The sequence below is a fragment of the Vigna radiata genome, chromosome 6, assembly GCF_000741045.1.
Source record: "Vigna radiata var. radiata cultivar VC1973A chromosome 6, Vradiata_ver6, whole genome shotgun sequence".
NCBI classification, from domain to species: Eukaryota; Viridiplantae; Streptophyta; class Magnoliopsida; order Fabales; family Fabaceae; genus Vigna; species Vigna radiata.
In genome coordinates this window covers 33,215,568-33,236,632 of record NC_028356.1, presented here as the reverse complement: position 1 = coordinate 33,236,632, position 21,065 = coordinate 33,215,568, and the positions used below count along the sequence as shown (strand labels likewise).

The 21,065-nt window shown below is 30.9% G+C and overlaps 1 protein-coding gene across 1 annotated transcript; it reads right to left on the bottom strand.

The window, feature by feature from the left end:
- Positions 1–728: 728 nt before the first annotated feature.
- On the bottom strand, positions 729–9,280 carry LOC106764863 (LRR receptor-like serine/threonine-protein kinase ERECTA). Its single transcript, XM_014649289.2, has 27 exons — positions 8,539–9,280; positions 7,749–7,887; positions 7,608–7,679; positions 7,442–7,513; positions 7,284–7,355; positions 7,109–7,180; positions 6,942–7,013; positions 6,781–6,852; positions 6,634–6,705; positions 6,481–6,549; positions 6,305–6,376; positions 6,119–6,190; positions 5,917–5,988; positions 5,623–5,694; positions 5,474–5,545; positions 5,320–5,391; positions 5,037–5,108; positions 4,891–4,962; positions 4,745–4,816; positions 4,600–4,671; positions 4,116–4,184; positions 3,948–4,019; positions 3,783–3,856; positions 3,482–3,607; positions 2,824–3,171; positions 2,044–2,414; positions 729–1,783 (listed from the first exon to the last, which is right to left on the bottom strand). The coding sequence occupies exons 1-27, from the start codon at positions 8,612–8,614 to the stop codon at positions 1,412–1,414; spliced, it is 2,940 nt and encodes a 979-aa protein (XP_014504775.1). The 5' UTR covers positions 8,615–9,280; the 3' UTR covers positions 729–1,411.
- Positions 9,281–21,065: the final 11,785 nt, after the last annotated feature.

Here is a 21,065-nt window from a genome sequence, read left to right as displayed (position 1 = left end):
TTAGTGATTGAAAGAAAATGAAAGTGGTGTCAATAGTGGACACAGAAATACTCAATAATCAAAATATTAAACATTTAAACTACTTATTAATTAGGAATATTTTAGAAAATTGGAAATACTTGTAAGTGTAATCACAATCACTGAGCCCACGCTATTTGGAATTTATAAAGTACATATTTCAATTGTGCTAAAGACTTTTAACATTTGCAGAATTATTTTAATTTTATGTAATTTCTGCTTCGAACATTTCTACTTCAGGAAATTAAATGTTAAAAAGATTTTAATAGTTTGGATCAATATACAAATATCTGTTGGTAAAGTTAAAAACTATCTACTAATAAAATTCTAACACTATCACCGAAATTTAAACTAATGTGCAAAAACGGTCTCATTCAAGTAGATCACTCTTAATAGACAAACTAATATTTAATTTTTTATTGAACGCAAGTTATTTAAAATCATTTGAACTTAAACCCAGTTTTAAATACACACTATAAAGAACTAATATCGAAACTCAAGACATACTTTTAACTCAGGAAACAGAAACATGACTAAGATAATGTTTGCATTCAAACTCAAGACCTGAGAGACAGAAACAGTTCAACTTCCTAAAGTTTTCAAGCTACCTAAAAGCTCAAGTTAATTAATATTCTTAAAGATTCTCTACAAAATAAATTGTGCCTCTCGAGATTTTAAATTTTCAGGTAAAACCCATCAAAGATCATCAATGAAGACTTGAATATTCCAGAGACCATGCTATTTATTTTAGTCCTGTAAATTTTTTACCACCAAAAAAAAGTAACAGAGCTTGCATTCATTTTTCAACCGGTGAAAATTGTTCAATTGATGACACTGAACGCATTAAACATTTTTGAGTCAACATGGCACGGAAACCGATGGCATATCTGATCCCTGGCAGAGGAAGCCAATGACCCAAAATTTGATGAAATAATTTCATGGCACTTTACTGAACAAATGGCCTGAGGTAATAAAAGAGGTAATGGATGGACTCTGCAGAAAACTGGGAGCACTCAGACAGATCACTGATACCAGGCCAGCTAAGAATCGGTGCATTATTGATGTTCACACATTATGTAATGCTTCTTCTCCCTACCATTAAGACCTTTGCTACCCCACCTTCTGCACATTGGCCCCAGAACCTTAACTTTTACTTCTGCAACCTTGTGTGCTACCAAACAAGTACAAGAATTTGGTTACCACTTCACCTTTCAAATTGTGGTGCTCATACATCCATATCTTTTTCCTGTTCAAATCAACAACGCTAAAGCTAGTACTAAAACTTTTATAAACATTTTCATTACCTTTTACCTACCCTTCATTTTTTTTTTCTCTTTTTTGGGTTTTAATATACATGATTAATTGTTGGACTTGATTCTCATGACTCACTCACTCACTCACTGTTCTGAGAGATTACTTCTCCAAACTTGAGGAAGAGCTGTGCATCTGATGTGCTCATTGAGGGGCAGTTCACCAAGTGTGGAGTCTTGAGGTTTGCATACTCGTCCATGTAGCATGGCACTTTGGAAGATGGATTTGAAGTAGGAGGTGGTGCAGCTGGTTGTTTTGGAGGGGCGTTTGATGGCACAAGGCTCCCAAGTACTCTTGTCACTTCGTGCATTGTAGGCCTGTCAGCTGGCTGCCTCTTTGTGCATAATAGAGCGAGCTGGTACACCTTTTTCACAGCTCCAAGGTCTTTGCATGTGGCAGTAATGTCTGGATCAACTGTTTCCATTACAGCATTGGTTGCTGCCTTGGACAAAATCTGCACAAACATGAGCCATTACTATGTATGTGAACAAGACAGACAAGAAGCAAGTGTTAAGAATAAGTTAACAGTGATTTATAGCAACTAGATTTTGCAATCTTGAATCATAATTGCAGTTCCATGGATGTGTATTTGGTGTTCTCAATCAAAATTGAATTTTTATCTCAGTAATCTTCTTAATGGATTTTGCAATCTTCTTATTGTCATTGATTTCCAAAATATATACCTAAGCCCATGAAAATGTGTAGTAGACTCACCAGATGGTGAAGGTTGGACTCATTGTCAACAGCTTTCCTTCCAGTTAGCAACTCAAGTAAAACAATGCCGTAACTGTACACATCAGACTTCTCAGTGAGACGGGAAGTTCTAGCATACTCAGGGTCTATGTAGCCAATTGTGCCCATTATGTAAGTAGAAGTATGAGACTTTGTGGGGCAGAGGCTTTTGGCAATGCCAAAATCAGTGAGATGGGGCTCAAAGTCTGCGTCCAATAAAATGTTTGATGATTTCACATCCCTGTGGATTATTCTAGGACTGCAATCATGGTGTAGATATGCAAGCCCTTGTGCTGCTCCAAGTGCTATTTTTAGACGCAGATCCCAGTCAAGCTTTTTCTTCTTAGTAGGTCCTGAAAAAAGATACACAAGTAAGCCAGATACATAATAGAATCATTGACGCTGTAATAAGGCTAGTAATGTGGCATACAGAAACCTACTTACCATAACAAAACTACAGGTAGGACAGCACTATACGATATTATGATACCTTCTAACAATGGCTTAATGGTTTCTTCTTCTAACATTATTTATATATTTCATTATTTACAAGCTGTATGCAGCAAACCAAAAAGAATACAGCTGAAAGACTCACATGAAACAAGAAACTTCAATAAATGACTTAGTCATACACCTTGGTCGTATCAGTATGCTCATTATACAGTAATTTTCTATTTAAAAGGAGATTCTGGCAGATCCCACTTCTTAATGAAGGGTTTTATGCATTAGAAAAGACTAGAAAAAGAAATAGCTAGTATTTACCATGAAGAAGATCCCACAGACTGCCATTTTCCATGTAGTCATAAAACAGAAGGTGGCCATAAGGGGATAAAGAGTAGCCTTGGAGACTGACCAGATTCCGGTGCTTAATGCTGCCAACAGTCTCAAGTTCAGTTTCAAATTCTTTAATGCATTGGGGATAGTGAGAATAGATCCTCTTGATAGCCACTGGCTTGCAATTCTTGAGAACACATTTATAAACTGTACTTGACGCACCATATCCAATTATATACTTCTCACTCAAGTTTTCTGTCATCCTCATGATATCTTCATACACATGAAGTGCCATATTCATATGAAGAATCACTAATTTTGGAGGTGAGTAATTAACTGTCAATTCCATAGTTCATGAAGTCAGTAACTTGTCAAATTATGTTTCAATGGGTAGAGTGCAATAAATACTGCCAGATGATTATAAACCTTACAAAATCCAATAGAATTAAAAGTTGGCATGTAAACTTTAATGCATAAAATTACACAATCCAATCAAATTCAGATTTTCTAACACTCCTGGCTTAAGGTTAGGTACACTAAAGTATCTAAAGACAGCTCAAATCTACAAAAAACCCAGCTTGCTCTTTGAACCTATGCTGATTGAAGGCTACAGCTTACAATGTGAGGATGAAACAAAGATAAGTACCTGGTTTGTCAAGTGATCCCTCATGAAAAGGAGGACTGTGTGGTCGGCAAGCTGCCAGCAATACCATCAGAAGAATCACAAGGGCACCAAGAGTAATTCCAAGAATGGCTGCCTTAGATAATGTAACTGCACAGTCAATAAAATAGATTAGCTTATTCTGCATAATTTAAACCCAAAAAACCTTTTATCTATTGAATGAAAGAATATCAGAGAGATAACACAGAAGCTCTTTTTGACCTCCTTTTTATGCATTGTGAAAGATAAAAGCAACAGGAAATTCCTGCAAAGTGCAACAGCTCACCTCGCTCTGCAGGTCGAGAACCATGGCACGGCAAATTCAGCCAATTACCACAAAGACCAGGGTTTCCGATGAAACTGAAAGATAAAAGGTTGTGCTCACGAATCTAGAACATGTCTATGAACTTAAAAGGTGATAAAGGCAATACAAACAGTGAATGACCCTCACCTATCAGGGGGAAACCTGGTAAAGTTGTTACTAGTGGGGATAACACCAAATAGTTTGTTATAGGACACATTACTAAAAAATTCACAAGAAAATTTCAACTTATTAGGCCAGAGAAACATTGTCTATTAGAAATCTCAACAAAATCATTAAATTGAAAGCTAAACTTACAGCACAGAGAGAGTAAGGCAATTCGAAAGTGATGCCACATCACCAGTTAATTTGTTGTTTTCAAGTCTCCTGCATATCATTTTAAACCAAAATAATTATAAATATCAATCGAATAGCACGATTACCAAAGTCAATAATCATCAACCATATTGACATGTGAAAAACAACACACAGTTAATTTGAAGCCATTAAGTTCTATTACACAAAAACAAAAGTCTATACTTAAGTTTGATGAAGATGAATAACTACTTATTATTGGGCAATATATCAACTAACTAATATAACCCAAAAGAGAGAGAATTCCAAAGTCACATTTGCAGCATTAAAACCTTGACATCTTTATGAGCAATTAAATACAAAGGCAGATTTAATTACAGCACGAGATTACCCACAATAATAAAACTACCATCAATAATACATAATTTATTAACAAAAGCATTTCAGAATATAAAACAAAATTGGAAAAGATGCAAATGAAGCTTACAATGATAACATGTTCTGAAGCTGGCTAAGTTCTTCAGGAATCAGGCCAGAGAGTTCATTATTTGAAAGATCACTGTGACAGAATCATGTAGAATAATAGTCACGAAATAAACAACAAAAATAATATTTACTTTATAATGGCTTACATTTCCATGACACTTCTAAGATTTCCAAATTCTGCTGGAATAACTCCTGTCAAATTGTTTCTGCTTAGATTCCTAACACAATGAATATCAGCTATCAGTAAGAAGATATAGCCCATATTCCAAACATGACTACGCAGATAACTCACAACTTCAGAAGATGTTCCAAGTCACCAAGGGAAGAAGGAATGGATCCAACTAAATGATTGTTTGAAATATCCCTGTGGAGGAAATAATTTTAGTACAAACTTAAAGATGTCGGTGCAAAGAGATAACTTGAATAGTTCATACTCACAACGTATCCAAATTACCAATCCGTGACAGTTCAATTGGAATCGCACCCTGAAGATTGTTGGAAGAAAGATTCCTGAGGATGACCATAACAATGTCATGTAGCCATAATAACCAATTAAACAAAAGGATAATTGGTTGAGGCATGGTAGTAGAAGTTAAGTGTGCTTGCAGGAATTCGTGTGTGTGACAACGTGCTTATAGGAAAGACAGCATTAAAAGAAAAAAACAACAGAATAGCGAGTCCATTAAGGTAAATGTTGCTCATGTATCAAGGTGAAACTTACAAAGAGGTCATGCTCTCCAAGCTTTGTAGAGCAGGGGGAATTGTCCCATTCAACTTGTTTCCATGCACATTGCTAAAAGGGTATGAAAGTGTCAGCAAAACGCATTAGATAAACTACATTGTAACAAAGTACTAGTGCAAGTTTAGTTGCTTACAGGCTGTTGAGATTTTTACATGAGCTGATATTACTCGGAATTGTTCCTTCGAGATTGTTATTAGCAACATTCCTGCAAGAATGACGGTTGACTCATAAAACTTACAATAAAAGCTAACATAATTGACACTTCAAGGTAACCACTCTTACAAGTCAAACAAATCAGTAAGTTTTCCAAGCTCAGGGGGAATATGTCCACTTAGATGATTGTCATTCAGTTCTCTGCAATAGGAAAAACATTAAAGGTTAATTCTAGAACGAAATTCCATCCAGTTGAGACCAGTGAACTAACGAGAATTGCATCAAGGCAGTGTGTCATTTTTCAAAGAAAACTTAGGTAAAACATAAGGTCACATGTAATAGAATGAATTTCATATATAAGGTTTCCAAGTTCAAAATCAACTGAAATAATTTGATAGGCAACTACTTGCTCAAGCAACTTACAAATAGTGAAGTTTTGTCATATTTCCAAGCTCCGGGGGAATGAAGCCAGTCAGCTTGTTTCCATGCAAGTATCTACAAACAATTCAAAATTTGTGCTTAACACATAAGTGTCTCTAGAAGTTTTCTCATAATTGTTGATATGAACAATTTATATCAAAGTCATCCATTAGATGTAAATGCAAAACTACTAGCTTATGCATACAGTTTTTCTGTGTATGTCAGATTTCCCAAGATAGGAGGGATTGGTCCACTTAACATGTTACAGCTCAAGTCTCTGCAAAGGAAATTTGGAATAAAACCAATGTTAGAGGAGCATAAGTGAGGAAACGTAGTTAATGATCAAATTTCCCTAGTCGCGTTCTACAAATTACAATCAAACAATGCTTACAAGACAGCAAGTGCTTGCATGAGACCAATCACCGATGGAATATGTCCAGAGAGTTTATTGCCTTGCAATGACCTACCAAAGTCAAGAAAATCTATCAAGAAATTCCTAGACAAGAAAAGTGAAAGGCCAAATCTCATGCTTGTAAGAATAACTTAAAAAAATCATGCAACACGTACAAAGTGGCTATTTGCAAGAATCCAATATTGAATGGTATCTCTCCAGTTAGCTGGTTGTAGGATAAGTCCCTGGCATCCACGGAAGACATAAGAAAGGTAAAAGGAAAACAAGACCAAGTATGGCAGAGCCTTTCATGCAATTGGATTACATACAAAACCTGGAAGGTAGTACAATTGCCAATGTTTTCTGGAATACTTCCTGTTAGGCTATTGTTTCTCACATCACTACAAAAAAGGAGAAAGACAAGCATAAACATTTTTGCAGCTTTGATTATGAAAGACAGTGATTGTGGAACTTACAAATACCACAGCCCAGTTAACTGGCACATATCTGGTGATAGTGAACCAATCAAATTGTTCCCTCTCAAGCCCCTATCAAATGGATAAGGAAGGAAGGAAAAAAGAAAGTCAACACTAAGCTTATGAAATAACAATTTCATTTGCAAATTGTTTATACTCACAGATACTGCAAAACTTCGTTCCAGTATATAAGCCTTGGTATTTCTCCACTTAGATTATTTTGAGCCAGGTCTCTAGAAAACATTTTCCAGTAGTCCAGAAAGTCAGTTGAGTCTAAAATAGTGCCGTGAAGAGAGGAATGAGGAGTGAGAATACAAGAACGACTTACAAAATCTTCAAATTAGGAATCTGAGACAAAGTTGAAGGAATTGGTCCAATCAACTGGTTGTTCTTCAAAATCCTAACATACAATTTACATAAAATCAAAACCTGTCATAACCTCTTCCCAACCTCTTCCCAGGATAAAAATTTTAATTTGAAAGGAACTTTCATAAAATACTCACAGATTCTCCAGTTGTTTCAACTTAGAAATAGAAAATGGGATATCCCCTCTAATTTCATTAAATGACAAGTCCCTAAAAACACGATAAATATCAAAGTTCCAAGTAAGTCGGTGTGTGGTATAAATATAAACTGAATTCAGTTCAAGGAAGAAACATACAGGTTCTTCAATGAAGAACAGTCACCAATCTCATCTGGCATCTGCCCTGATAACCTGTTTTCTCTCAGGTCACTAAATAAAAAAGAGGAAAAAAGTATAAGACAATACAAACTCCTCAAGTACATCACTGTACCAAAAAAAATGGGCGAGGGAGAGGAACAATTACATAGAGACCAAACTCTGCAGCTTCCCTATTGCAGGTGAAATTTCCCCATCAAGATTCAACCCAGAAAGATTGCTGCAAAACATAAAAGTGTAAGAGAAAAGAAAATTGGTATATGCGATGTTTAAGGGCAAAGTAACTCACAGTGCAACAACATTAAATGTGACATTGTCGCATGTTATCCCTCTCCAGGCACAATAATCAGATGATGGTGAGTCTGTCCAATCATATAGAACATTATCCACATCCCTGAATAACTTCTTTACTTCCAACAGAGTTGTTCCTGCAATGGAAATATCCAAAGTCCGGACATTAAACCATGAAGAACATAGTTAGAAGCTTGAAGCCAAGGAAAACCAAGTCCTTCCTTATAACATTAGTAAACTCGTTGTCTAGACACCAAGCAATACACAAATTAGTATATTATGCTATACAAACCTAATTTTTAACTAAAATTAATTTCTACAATGTGAACCATGTAGAAAACAAGCATAAGTAAGAAGTAGATGTAGTATACTCGTTCCAACAATGAGAAAAATAGACAACTGAATTAAAAGAAGCAAAAGATCCCAAAAGCAACCAAGTCAAACTCAAAATTCGCGGGACAAACGCTGACGTTTAAAAATAAATGGCCCAACTGAAAACATGAGAGGAAGTTTCATGCTTGGCTGCGAAGAGAGAAAGAAAAAAAAAAAACTTGTTTTTCCAACACCCTTCACCAAGAAAATGAAACGAGAGAGAAGAACACACGAAGGATACTAGGCTTTCTAACAATGGCACTCACAAGACATACACCTCTCTGTTAAGAACCACATAGCCACAACAACTTTCACCATTGATAAGCTCCCGTTCTCCCTCCCCATAAAACTGGCGGCAATTGCCATGCCAAAGAATCCAAACACACAAACAGAAACTTGAAACTGTAAACACTCACCATCATCAGATTCCACGGAGTTAACACTCAAAGAAAATAGCAAAGACAAAATGAGAACCCCAAATCGAAATGCCATGGCCGCAACTGCAGGATTTCAACTTCACACCAGCCTAACCATGAAATCACTCACAACCACCACCAAGCTCTTGTTCATACGCAAGGAACCAGGGAACAGGAACAAAAAAGGATGTTACGCCTAGTGACACTGAGCACCACTCAACTTAACTGTGGCTAGAGATAAAAGGGTAGTTTATAAGATGGGTTTTGTTTGAGACTTGTATTCTTCTTCTGTGCACCCTTCGTAGCTTTTTATGCAATTACAATTACAATTACAATTGAATTTCCATATAACAGAACAAGTCCACAGCTTTGGCTGTGCAATCACATCGTTCTGCCACAAACATCACTCCCTAACACAAGATGCAGGAGGAAAAAGAAAGGAGAGAGAGAAAAAATCACTCAAAAAAAAAGAAGAAAGATAGAAGAAAATTATTTCACACATAAAGTTAAAACCATCTGCCACCATTTCTGCTACAAACCTGCACACTCTGCACACACACTCTCTCTCTCTCCACCCTCCTAACTTTCTCTCTTTTTACACTCGTTTTCTCTCTCTCCTCCTAAACTGTTATGCCAGTGCTATGCCGTATAGTAAATAAACACTGTAGACTGTGCTATGCTGTGCCATTAGTTTTAACTTTTGATTCCCAGGGGTCACTTTCTGTGTGGTTTTTGCTATTGCATTATCTGCAAGAGTTTATGGGGAAATGGGTCATGTATGTAAGAACTGGGGACACTGATATAGATTTCTTGTTACATTATTTCATATAGTTTTTATCAACTAACAAAATAAATAAAAAAAGCATCTTTCAAATTTTTTTCTTAACTACACTTTTCATTCATGTTCCATGCTCACATAATCTCAGTTCTCCATATATCTAATGATGGGGAAGATTAAAATCATTCGACCGTTACATTTGAAATATTAATTTGCACAATTAAAATCTAAAATACTAAACTTTTATACTCAAAAAATTCAATTTTTAAAATAAAAAAAGTTAAACTATTAATGATAAATTCTTTCTACATTTTCTAATTAATAAGCTAGTATAAATAGTATGAATAAAATATGTCATTTTCAATGAGTAATGCAATCCATTTGAGGTGACAGGGACATCTTTCTCTTTCTGGTTTTTTCTTTTTTGCCAGTCTCATGAGCATTGGATTCAAGTTCATGATATTATGTTTTTTTTTTTCTCCCTTCAATTTATTTAGTTTTACTATTTATCTCTGTCTCATTTGTTTGGTGGTTATGCATCCTGGTATTAATTATTTATTGTTTAACACAGTCTCTATGATTGCTCAAAGGAATTCTCTAGTGCTTTGTTTTGATCAAATTTTGAAGTAAATTGAAAAAATAAAGTATATAATAATAAAAAAAAGATTATAAAAGTATTTTGATCTAAAAAGCAGAGTATGTTGACATTGGGAAGGTAGGAAGAAGTAAAGGTTGAAAGAAAAGGTGACAAAATTTACTGCATGTCCCTATCAAGCAATTATCTGAATAGTGACATTCAACTGTTAAAAACATACTCTTGTTCTTGTTTCTTGTTAATTGGTTGTGGTTCCAATTTGGAGAGAGAAACAAAAGAGATTTTGTTTTTTTTCTTTTATTGGATAGACCCACATAAACCATTACTTAACTCACTAATCATATCAAGTAATCAAATAATCTTTCACACTTAATAGTATGATTATTTTTCTAATATATTTTTTTTCTTCTGCATAATTGTATTTACTTTTATTTGTATATGAGAAAGTACTGGAATCAGTACAAAACCCCTTTTAAAACTGCTTTTATTACACTTTTTTACATGTATAGTAGACTTTGAAGACTCATTGAATGTTTAGTAATTTAATTATGATGTTTGAATTTGGAGAGTTGTTTTTGAATTTGTATAACAGAAACTAAAAAAATTAATAAAAGTGGTGAGGCAGCTCACTCTAATAAATTAAGATAATTTTTTATTTTAATTTGAAATTTTAAAATATGTTTTATAGGATTTTTTGAATGATTGTTGTTTGTATAATCAGTATGATACTTTTAATTTTATTCATTTTATTCATTTAATTCATAACTTTTTCATGTTTTTTTTAAATTACTATGTTGGTAAATTAATTAATTTAACAAAATTAACGTAAAATAATATAAGTGATTTAATATTTTATTTTAACATATTTATTTATATTTTATAAAAATAAATACAATTTGTCAATCTTATGGTAAGTTTGGTATAGTCTCACATGTTTGTATTAATTTCTTTTATTTTTATTATAATAAATTTTCATGACAAATGATTTACGGACTTTGAGGTATCTAAGATGTTATAGTTCACAATTATCTTTAACATAAGCTTATATGTAAAAGCATTTCTTATATGCAAATAAAACTTAAACACGTGCATTGAATTTAAATATAAGAAACGGTGTATATGTCACAATAAAATTAATGGATTCTATACCTAAGATCGATTAATTATATTTTTTTTGTGATGTCACTTTTGGGTTTTGTTTAGGGGACAGGATAGGAAGATTTAACACAAATTAGCTATACTTTTTCGTGTAAGTGTTTTTTTTTTTATATGTCACTTTATTTATTCTTACTTTTATGACTTTCAACTTGAGTAAGTGTTTTTTTACTACAATTATTCATTCGAACAAATCACTAATTTATTACAAATTTTTGTGTATGATTTTATATATATACGTGTGAGAGAGGGTTTCATTTAGACTAATGTTATTAAATGAGTCATCCAGTCTATTATAGGTTAGTCACTTAATAAATCAATCCAATTTGATTCATTTATTAATGAACGGACAAATTTTTAACCTGACTTTGTTCAGCATAAGTTGGTGAGTTAAACAAGTTGGTTAACTTAATGACAAGTTTTTTTTTCAATTAAAAAAAATAACATATTTTTTCTAATTCAAATCTAAACAAATTTAAATCCAAAATAATGTTAAATTTCAAAGACAATTCAAAATAAAATATATATAATACAATCCAAATATAATCCAAAATCATCTTAAATTCAAAATATAATAAACAAGCAAGCACAAAAAATAAAATTGGGTGGGTTTACAAGCTAATCCAGTTTACTACGGATTCAACCCAGGTGAGTTGGATTTTTAGTGGGTCGGGCTCAAAATTGATCCGTATCAAAATTTCAATGTTTTTTTATCCCTACCAGACCTGAACCTATGATCAACCGGATTAGCTCACAAGTTTAAATCCATTTTGATAGTACTAATTTGAACCTTGATTAAGACTTGAGCTGGACTTGAAAAGTCGACTAAAAAACCTAGATATATAGTCAAATTCATCACAGAGATTAAAGGAGAATAAGGCCTAGAGCATGAATCCACGTTACCTATAATAAGTTAAAACTAATTTACTTTGGGGCATTGGTTCTAGAAGTTGATATGAGTGATATTCACTCTTTATTAGTCTCACATCTTTTGTCTTGTGAAATGTTGAGGGGTTAGACATCTATATATAAAAACTTTTAATACCTGTAAGGTTTACCTTTAATTAAATGAGATATAAATTATTTACATGTTTTTTTCTTGTTCTCTTATGTCATTAAATGAAAGTAATGTTCTCCTCTGTCTCTCATGGGAGAATTTTGCTTATGAGAAGAACAATTTACTTAAAGATGTTTTTCTATTCCATAAATATTACTTGAAAAAAAAATGAAAAATATTGAAAATATTAAAACAACATAATGTAAGACGTGATTTTTCAAAACAATGTGACTTTTTATTTCTAGTAAACCAAAACGTATTAATGAATTTATATTTTTATCCAGTAAATGAATTTTAACACAGCACAGTTTTTTTTTTATTAAAAAATTTATATTAAACATTACTTTGTGTTTTGACATCTCACTTATACTCACACTCTAAAATAGATATACATTTGTCATGAAAAATGTCATTAAAAAATAAAATACAAAATACAAACAATTATGGGAAGACAAACCAAACTCGTGAACAAATAATATACGAAAAATGTTATTAAAAAATAAAATACAAAATATTAAACTATCATAGAAGGACAAATATAATGCATGACTAGTTTTAAATTGTTTATATTTTGCATTTTATTTTTTAATATCATTTTGATATCTATAACAAAATAATATAAACCAATACGAGATATCAAATTAATCAATTTATTAATACAATGATTTCTTTCTCTAAAATATGTAAAATTTAAATTTTATATTTCTACAAATAATTAGATATTTTCTCTAAGAATCCAAAAAATTATATTAAAAAAAAATATTCACACTCGAAAACATAATCTTCATTACAAACAATACATTATCCTTCACAAAAATCTATCGTTACATTCACACGATTCATATATGTAGGATTCTAAATAGAAGAAAAAGATAAAACTTTAAATATAATTCCGATTACTACCTTGCAATGTCTTATTTCTCAGTATTAATAAAAGGTCAAATCTTAAAAAAGATATATTTGTTTCAGAAAAGTGATAGTTTTATCAAATATAAATTGAATAATCAAGTTTTTATATTTATAAAGATTTTTACTTGACTAATTAATCAAACATCAATTCGCATGATTAATTTAGATTTTGTTTAATTTTAAAATAAATTGCAGGAATTCAATGAAGTAATTTAGTTAAATTCAAAATAATTATTTTCCAAATCAATTTTAAGACATTTTCTCCATTACAATTCAATTTTCTGTTATCATAAACCACTAGTGCATAAAGGGTTTTACATGTATATTATTTTTGGTTTTCAACGTCACATCCAGAACTAACGTCTATATAAATGACGTTAGTCGAACGTCGGTTATTTGCAAGTACAACGTCGTTATAGACGTCGGTCCATGCAAATAACCAACGTCTAAGGGCACAATAAAAACGTCAGAGATGACATTAGCCGACGTCTAAGGGCATAACAGACGTCGGATATGGCATTAACCGACATCTACTGAGTATTCGTTGTATTTTAATGCAGTTTTGCTCGTGTCTTTAGGTAACATTATAACACCTCCTTCCTTTACTAGCTTCTTCGTAAGAAAAAATTGGGTCTTTTGCATCTCTCATGGCATTTAAACCCAAAACAGAACCTGGGTCGTTGCCTAGTTCCATTCCAACCGCCAAAGAAAAATAATACGGTTACATGGAAACTAGGCACGGACCCAAGTTCGGCTTTAGGTTGAAATGTCATAAGAGATTCAAAAGACGCAAGTTTTTCTTACGAGGAAGCTAGCAAAGGAAGAAGGTGCACTAGGTTACCCAAAGACACGAGAAAAACCGCACCAAAACACAACGAAAACTCGTTTTAATAGGTTCAAACGAAAAAAAATACATCAAAGATTAGTTTAATCGGAGTAAACGCAAGATTAAACGGTTAAAAAGAGATCAAACGTACCTGAAAATGCAATGTCGCGGAGAGAAAAGGCGAAGGAAGACAATGAAGTGTGGGTAACTGTTGGTTCATAACGTGTTATTTAGAAGAATATTATAGACGTCAGTTTCCCCAACGACTGAGTCTATTGTCGAATATACGTCGGGCTCTCACTAACTTGATGTCCATTCGATTTAAAAATTAATATTCGTGGTACATATAGACGTCGGATGTAGGGGTCCCGACGTCTATAATTGCATATAGAAGTCAGTTTGGCGGGATCTGACGTCTAGATTGCGGAAAGAAATGATTTTTCACCTACCTGACAAACATATAGACGTCGGTTAGGGAACACTAACGTCTATAATATAATAGACATCGGTGTCCCTCCTAAACGATGTCTATATGGCGAAAATAAATGACTTTTCACCTACCTGTCAGATATATAGACGTCTGTTAAGAGAGACACCGATGTCTATATGGTAACGTTAAAACCCTATTTTGCACTAGTGAGCAAAGCTAACGTTGTTCATAAAAAAGATACACGAAAAGTATTATTGTATTGGAAAATGAAATTTTGACACCAATTTTTTAACACCATTTTGACATTGCACACGTGTCAAAATGTGGTTGGACGATTTCAAATTAAAAAAAAAAAACTTTGATTTTTTTCTTCCAAATATGCCCTTATCTCAGTTTTTTTAATTTGAAATCGTCCAACCACATTTTCACACGTGTGCAGTGTCAAAATAGTGTCGAAAATTAGTGTCAAAATATCATTTTCCGTTTGTATTACAGATAATCTAATTACTTTCACTAAACTGTTTCTTGAGCATGACGGGATCTTAAAAAATTTCTATTAGACAATTTTTCAATGACTCAATAAAAAAAATCAAATGAACATAGAAAATAAATTAAGAAAATGTTTAAAAAAGATTAATTTTGAATATTTCAGCTGTTTTAGAATTAAAAAATATTTGCAATTTCATTTGTTATTTTATTACATCTAAAATTCATCAAAAAAATTAATTGATTGTATAACTTTGAAAAATTGTAACTATTGTTATTATTATTATTATTATTATTATTATTATTATTTGCAAAGAACTTTTTTTCTCTTTCAATTACATACTTATTTTTTACCCATGCATCACAAATAACTATTTTATCTAAATTAAATTTATTATCTTCAAATAAATTTTCAACAAAATCTATCGAACATAAAATACTAGAAAATATAGTATACCATAATAATCAATCATATATTTCATCCGCATCAAAATAATCAATCATTTATTTTCAAGTAAGTTATATCAGTGTTTATTTACATTGTAAAAAGATTTGTCATTTTAATATACACCTTTTTTCAATTTTATCACTTAATAAATAATATTTTTAAATTAAAATAATTATTTTATTGAATTATTTTTTAAATTTAATATTTTTCAATTAACTCTTTTTCTTAAATTTTTTATTTGATTTTTTTTAAATTAAATATTTTTTAAACTAAGACAATTATCTATAATAAAAAAATGATCTATAAAATTATATTTAATTTTATAACTATAATTTTATTATTTTTATCATCCTAAACACAAATAAGCCATATACACTACTTTTACAATATTTATAAAGTAAAATTAGATTAGTATGTACCTTTAACTCAACAAAGATAATATTATTTTAATAGACAACATATTTTATTATTTAGGGTTAAATATGTTTTTAGTCCCTATACTTTGGGGTGATTTTGGTTTTAGTCCCTCTTTTAAAATAAGGGACAATTTAATCCTTCAACTTTAGAAAACTCTAGTTTTAGTCCTTTTTACCAAATTTTTTTATCTTTATTTGCTGTTTCAAGTACGTTTCATTATAACATTTGGATTGTTTAGACTGTTTGACACATTTTTTATTTCAATGTTAACTGAGAAACGCGTTTGAAACAACAAATAAAGTTAAAAAAATTTGGTAAAAAAGATTAAAACCAGAGTTTTCTAAAGTTAAAGGACTAAATTGTACCTTAATTTGAAAGAGGGACTAAAACCAAAATCGCCTCAAAATATAGCGACTAAAAACGTATATAACCCTATTATTTATGGTCTATGCAAGAGTTTAAAGCAGGCGTCTTTCAAAATAAGAAAACACATTATTATATAAAATATGTAAAATTTTATATTAACTATAATAAAGTAAATTTATAATATACAAATATATAAAATCTTTAGGTTCTAAATTCGTTTTATAATATGAAATAAAATTTAAAACTTATTTTCTAATTGGGGTTAAATTTTGATATCTAAATTTTAAAAATAATTAATATAATTATTTTAAGCTAATATAATTAAATTTTTGGATTTTTTAAACGATATTTCATATAAAATTTAAATTTAAGTCTATCAAACTATATAAATAACTCAAATATCACATTTGAAATGTAAACAAAAGTTTAACATGATTAGATTAAAAACATTGTAAAGATTTAGAAAATCATATTTTAGAAGTGATAATAGTTTAAAAGTATTGAGAATCAATTATTTTAATATTAAATGATTTTAATATAAATAATTTTAATATAAACCAGTTTCATTATTTTAAAACACATCATTTCTATAAATCATTTTCCTAGAGTTCTTTGACTTCTCTTTAGGAGTTATTCTTCTATGTTCACCAATTTGATGATCATAGACCTCTTAAGTAATCATCAACGAGATCCAAGTTTATCTTATCAATTTCTCCGAAAGAGCAAGTTAGTTTATACTTTTTTCTTTGGTCTATCTCATCTCATTTGCATGCGAGCCTTAGTGTTTTTGAATGTATAATTTGAGTATTCTATAAGACTTTCTGTTGATCAATAGTTCTAATCGTGTATCCTGATCATAATTTCATCATTTGTAAGTGTAGTTGGTATTCTTTGATATTTAGGAGTTGTTTGAGTATTCTATTGAGTCGTTGATGTTCAAACAGGTATGAGAAACTAATATTTGTTTATTTTATGTTAAAATGTACGAAATATGTTTGCTCGGTTGTGAGAATGATATTTGATTGAATATGTTATCATTTGAGATAATTATTTAGTAATAACAATGTGTGACGCGTGAAGTTGAATTATTGATGAATGTTGTCATTAATGATTGTGAATTGGTACTGTCTTGAACTTTGAATGATGTTGTTTTAGAATCTTAGCAGGTATAAATCAAGTATAGAGTTGATAGTAGTAAATAGGAAGTGTTGACGAGCTAGTTTTCAGTCTAAATTTGGGTTTTGGTTGGTGAATCTATATGAGAGTGATTTTGGGAGCTATAACTTATGTTTGTGAGATGTTTTTAGATCATTTAAAACTTCTCTAGACCCTGAGTTAATAAAAATTTTGATATTGGATTGGTAAGTAGTTAATAAGTTGAGTTTTAGATTGTTTTTTGGTCCACTTTAGAGGTTTTAACGAGTGAAAATCTAAAGGAAAGAGTCTTTGATAAAAATGAAGGTTTGGGGTATGTTTTTTAGTTAAATGTGACTTGTTTAGACCCTTAATTTACAAATTTTTGGTTTACAATGTGTAATAGTGATTATAAGTGCTTTTGAGTTGTTAAGTTGGTTTGGTGAGTCTAGTTTATGACCAAATGAGCAAAGTGGTACTCAATTTTAACAATAAACATGTTTTTGCATCAATCCTAGTTTTTAAGAAACCAATTTGGTAATTTTGATATGCCTCATGTGCACCTAAACTAGAAAAATAAGTTTGTCACATGGTATGAGATTGAGCGGTCCCATGTGACGCTCAACACTATTAAACCCAATAGCTTGTGGGCTTAAAGACGCTGAGCGCCACAAAGCCAGTAAGTTCAGTGACTTCTGAACTTTGAGTAGTATATTTGGGTGCAAAGCGCCACTTACATACTACAGATACGGCGCTGAGCGCCTTGTTAATAGTTTGAGTTTTCACTTATTTTTTTCTTTTTTTTCTTATGAATGATAACTATATTGATACTTTAAGATTTATTTGGTAATATATATTGAATATTATGATGATTTGTGCATACAAATATGTATGTATTGAAATGTGGTTCGAAAAATGTTTATAAGGTAAAATTCTTTATGGTTGTTCTAAGTAAAGTAATTTATTGATGTAGGGACTCAGTCTTGAAAGTTATCCTAACGCTTTCAGATAAAGAAGAGGATTATGTGATGAGGAGTATCAAGAGGTCCGGGTATATGGTTTAGTGTTCATTGTCCATAGGTCGTTAACGAAGTAATCTTATGTGGTAGTTTGTCATAGACAGTTGTTCCACCGCTACAAGTGCAAGACTTTTCATAGTTTGTCATATTTTAAGTTTATCTGTATACTTAAGTTTGATTTGGTTTGGAAATGAATTATGTTATATGATTTTTTATAATTTATGATTTAATTCTTTTATAATACTAACTTATCCTTTTGTCTTTGTCCATTTGTTTGTGTTTGTTTTCTCTTTTACAATAATCACCTTAAATGATGTGAGTTTAAAAGGATGTCCTTCCATTTGACGAGGGTAAAACAATGACATAATTAGATTTTCGTTAATCAGGTATAGATATTTTTCTCAAAAGAAATCTATATTTTCTGATCCGTCATTATCTTTGTAATATTTTGCTTAATAATTTTACATTGTTAAAATATATATATATATATATATATATATATATATATATATATATATATATATATATATAATTATTAATATTGCATAGAAAACATAATTTAAAAAATTTAAAATAATTTTTATTTTTTTAAGTTATTTAAAGTTAAATTTTGATATATTTTAATATTTAAAATTTAAAAATAATTAATATAATCATTTTAATTTATCATTATCATTATTTTTGTTTTGTTAGATGATGTTTCGAAACATTTGGGCTTGAACCTATGAAAATATAAATAGAAAAGAATTGAAACTTTAAAATAATAGGAAAATTACTTAAAATAAACTTTTTAAAAGAAAGTTATTATTTATTAAAGTTACTGTACCTTGGTTATGGAAGATATCTATTAATCTATTATAACAGAAAGTAATGGTAGAAGTTTTGAAAGGCTATGATGAAGTGAGGAAAAAAGTGCAGAGTAGGGAGAGGAGTAGCAGAAGACAGACATGATAATATAATAACACAATCTGTTTTTATTGACCTCGGGAAGGTGAAATGTCTGTCTGCTTTTCTCTTTTCTTCTCTTCCTAACCATTTTACCTAAATCCCCTTATCCAACAACACGACAACATGGCTTAAATAATTATTAGTATTTAGTTACAGTGATTTGTTGTGTAGTCGTGACAAGGGTGTTCCCTCTAATAAGTCATGCTCCTTATTTAGGAACAAAATAAACACACCTCCATGTGTTTATACTAACATAGATTCTTCTTTTTTAAATTCATCATGCATGTAACAAATCTATATCACATATAAAAAGGAAAAGAAATTGTAATTTAAAAATAGTAAGCTTTAAACTTGATCTCTTCATACACTTAAGACAAGTGATCGTAATATGAAGCAAAGGAAAAATGTCAAACCTAGTTTTGAGAGTGTATGCAAGGTTGACGAAGATATTAAAGAATACATTAGAGCATTTAGTATGAAAATATATGAAAAGAATTATATGAGATATAAAAAATGTTGAAAAGTCAAAAGAACCGACAATTATAAAAAAGATCTTAAACTAATTAATTACTCGTATGAAAAATAAAAGTTAAAAATGGGAGAAAAATGTTGAAAATGGTGTTTTTGAAGGATAGGCATAGGCATGTTTAAAAAGGCAATGATGGACGATGGTGACTTACTACTAGGTGAGAGTTAAACCCTATAAATGAGGTGGGGAACACCATATCAATTCTACTTTATCTTCTCCCTACAACCTATTCTTACTTCCTAGGATCCCCACTATTACATTATTATTATTATTATTATTAACTTTTTCAAATCTCTTAAAAACAATATAAATTATTAAGGTTAGCAAAATGAAAAATGAAAATCATAGCACTGTGATTCTGTGAATGTGGCCCAACAATCACATGCAAAGCGTTTTCCCACAAGGCCCCTTCAACAACAATTGTTCCTAGTCACGTGCCTATTAAATGTCAACATTTAAGGTTTTTTGGGTCCTCTCAACTGCAAATGCAGTTTTAATTTCTAATAAACTCATTTCTAATTAACCTCTCTTCATTTACAACTTAGGTTATGCTTTCTTTTCCTTTACAACCATTGCCTTTTTCTTCCCAACCTTTTCTTCCTCAATTCATTCACACAACTTTTTTATATATGCATCAGTTAGGATCTATATCTTTCATTCCATTTTCATCTTTATTTTATTTTTTAATTCTTTTTAATAAACTGAATATTAAATATGTACGACATAGCAATGCTCTTAATCCTATTTAAAAAATAATAATATTTTCTTACCATTACAAATTCGAATCTTAGAAATAAAAATAATACAAGAGCTTAGAAAAATTGATATGTTTATGGTTATTTTAGCAAAATGATTTATTTAGTATTCAAATAAGGTAAAATCTATAATAGATATTGTATGGTATAGAGGGTAGACCGAGCGGTTAACATTTGTAATTGTTCATTCTGTCCACAGTCGAGCAGGTTAAATGTTGGATCAACGCTTAAGTTATTAATGGTTGGGTTATAATTGGGCCAGCGTTCGAAGATATTATGCTAGGTCATAATTGGGCCAACACTTAAGATATTGTTATAGAGCCAATGGATTGAGCAAATAAAATAAGTTAATAAACTAATAACATAATGACTAAAAATATGGATAACTAATTGTAGGTTAAGGAAGCTGTTAATGAGTAACATACCGAAATTAAAGCTAAGATCCTTTTGGTGGACCTATGACAGTTTAGAGTCCATGAAATAACTTATAAATACTATCTGTTGTACTGCGCTCTCCAAGTGTGCTTGTTCCCCCTTCTTTACCATGGCAAGTATCTGTAAAATAACTCTGATGAGAAGAAAAAGGAAGACATTTACCGTCAAATTGATTTTCGACGGAATGAAAAAAACATATATGGTAGAATCGTAACCATAGAATATGACCCTAATCGAAAT

Bases quoted from the DNA above. Each gene is read 5' to 3' on its own strand.
- LOC106764863 (XM_014649289.2), bottom strand. From the start codon at position 8,614: ATGGCATTTCGATTTGGGGTTCTCATTTTGTCTTTGCTATTTTCTTTG. The intron at 5,695-5,916 runs GTAAGTTGCTTG...TTCCTATTGCAG, and splicing joins ATGACAAAACTTCACTATTT to AGAACTGAATGACAATCATC. The intron at 4,672-4,744 runs GTAAGCCATTAT...ATTCTGTCACAG, and splicing joins CTTAGAAGTGTCATGGAAAT to TGATCTTTCAAATAATGAAC.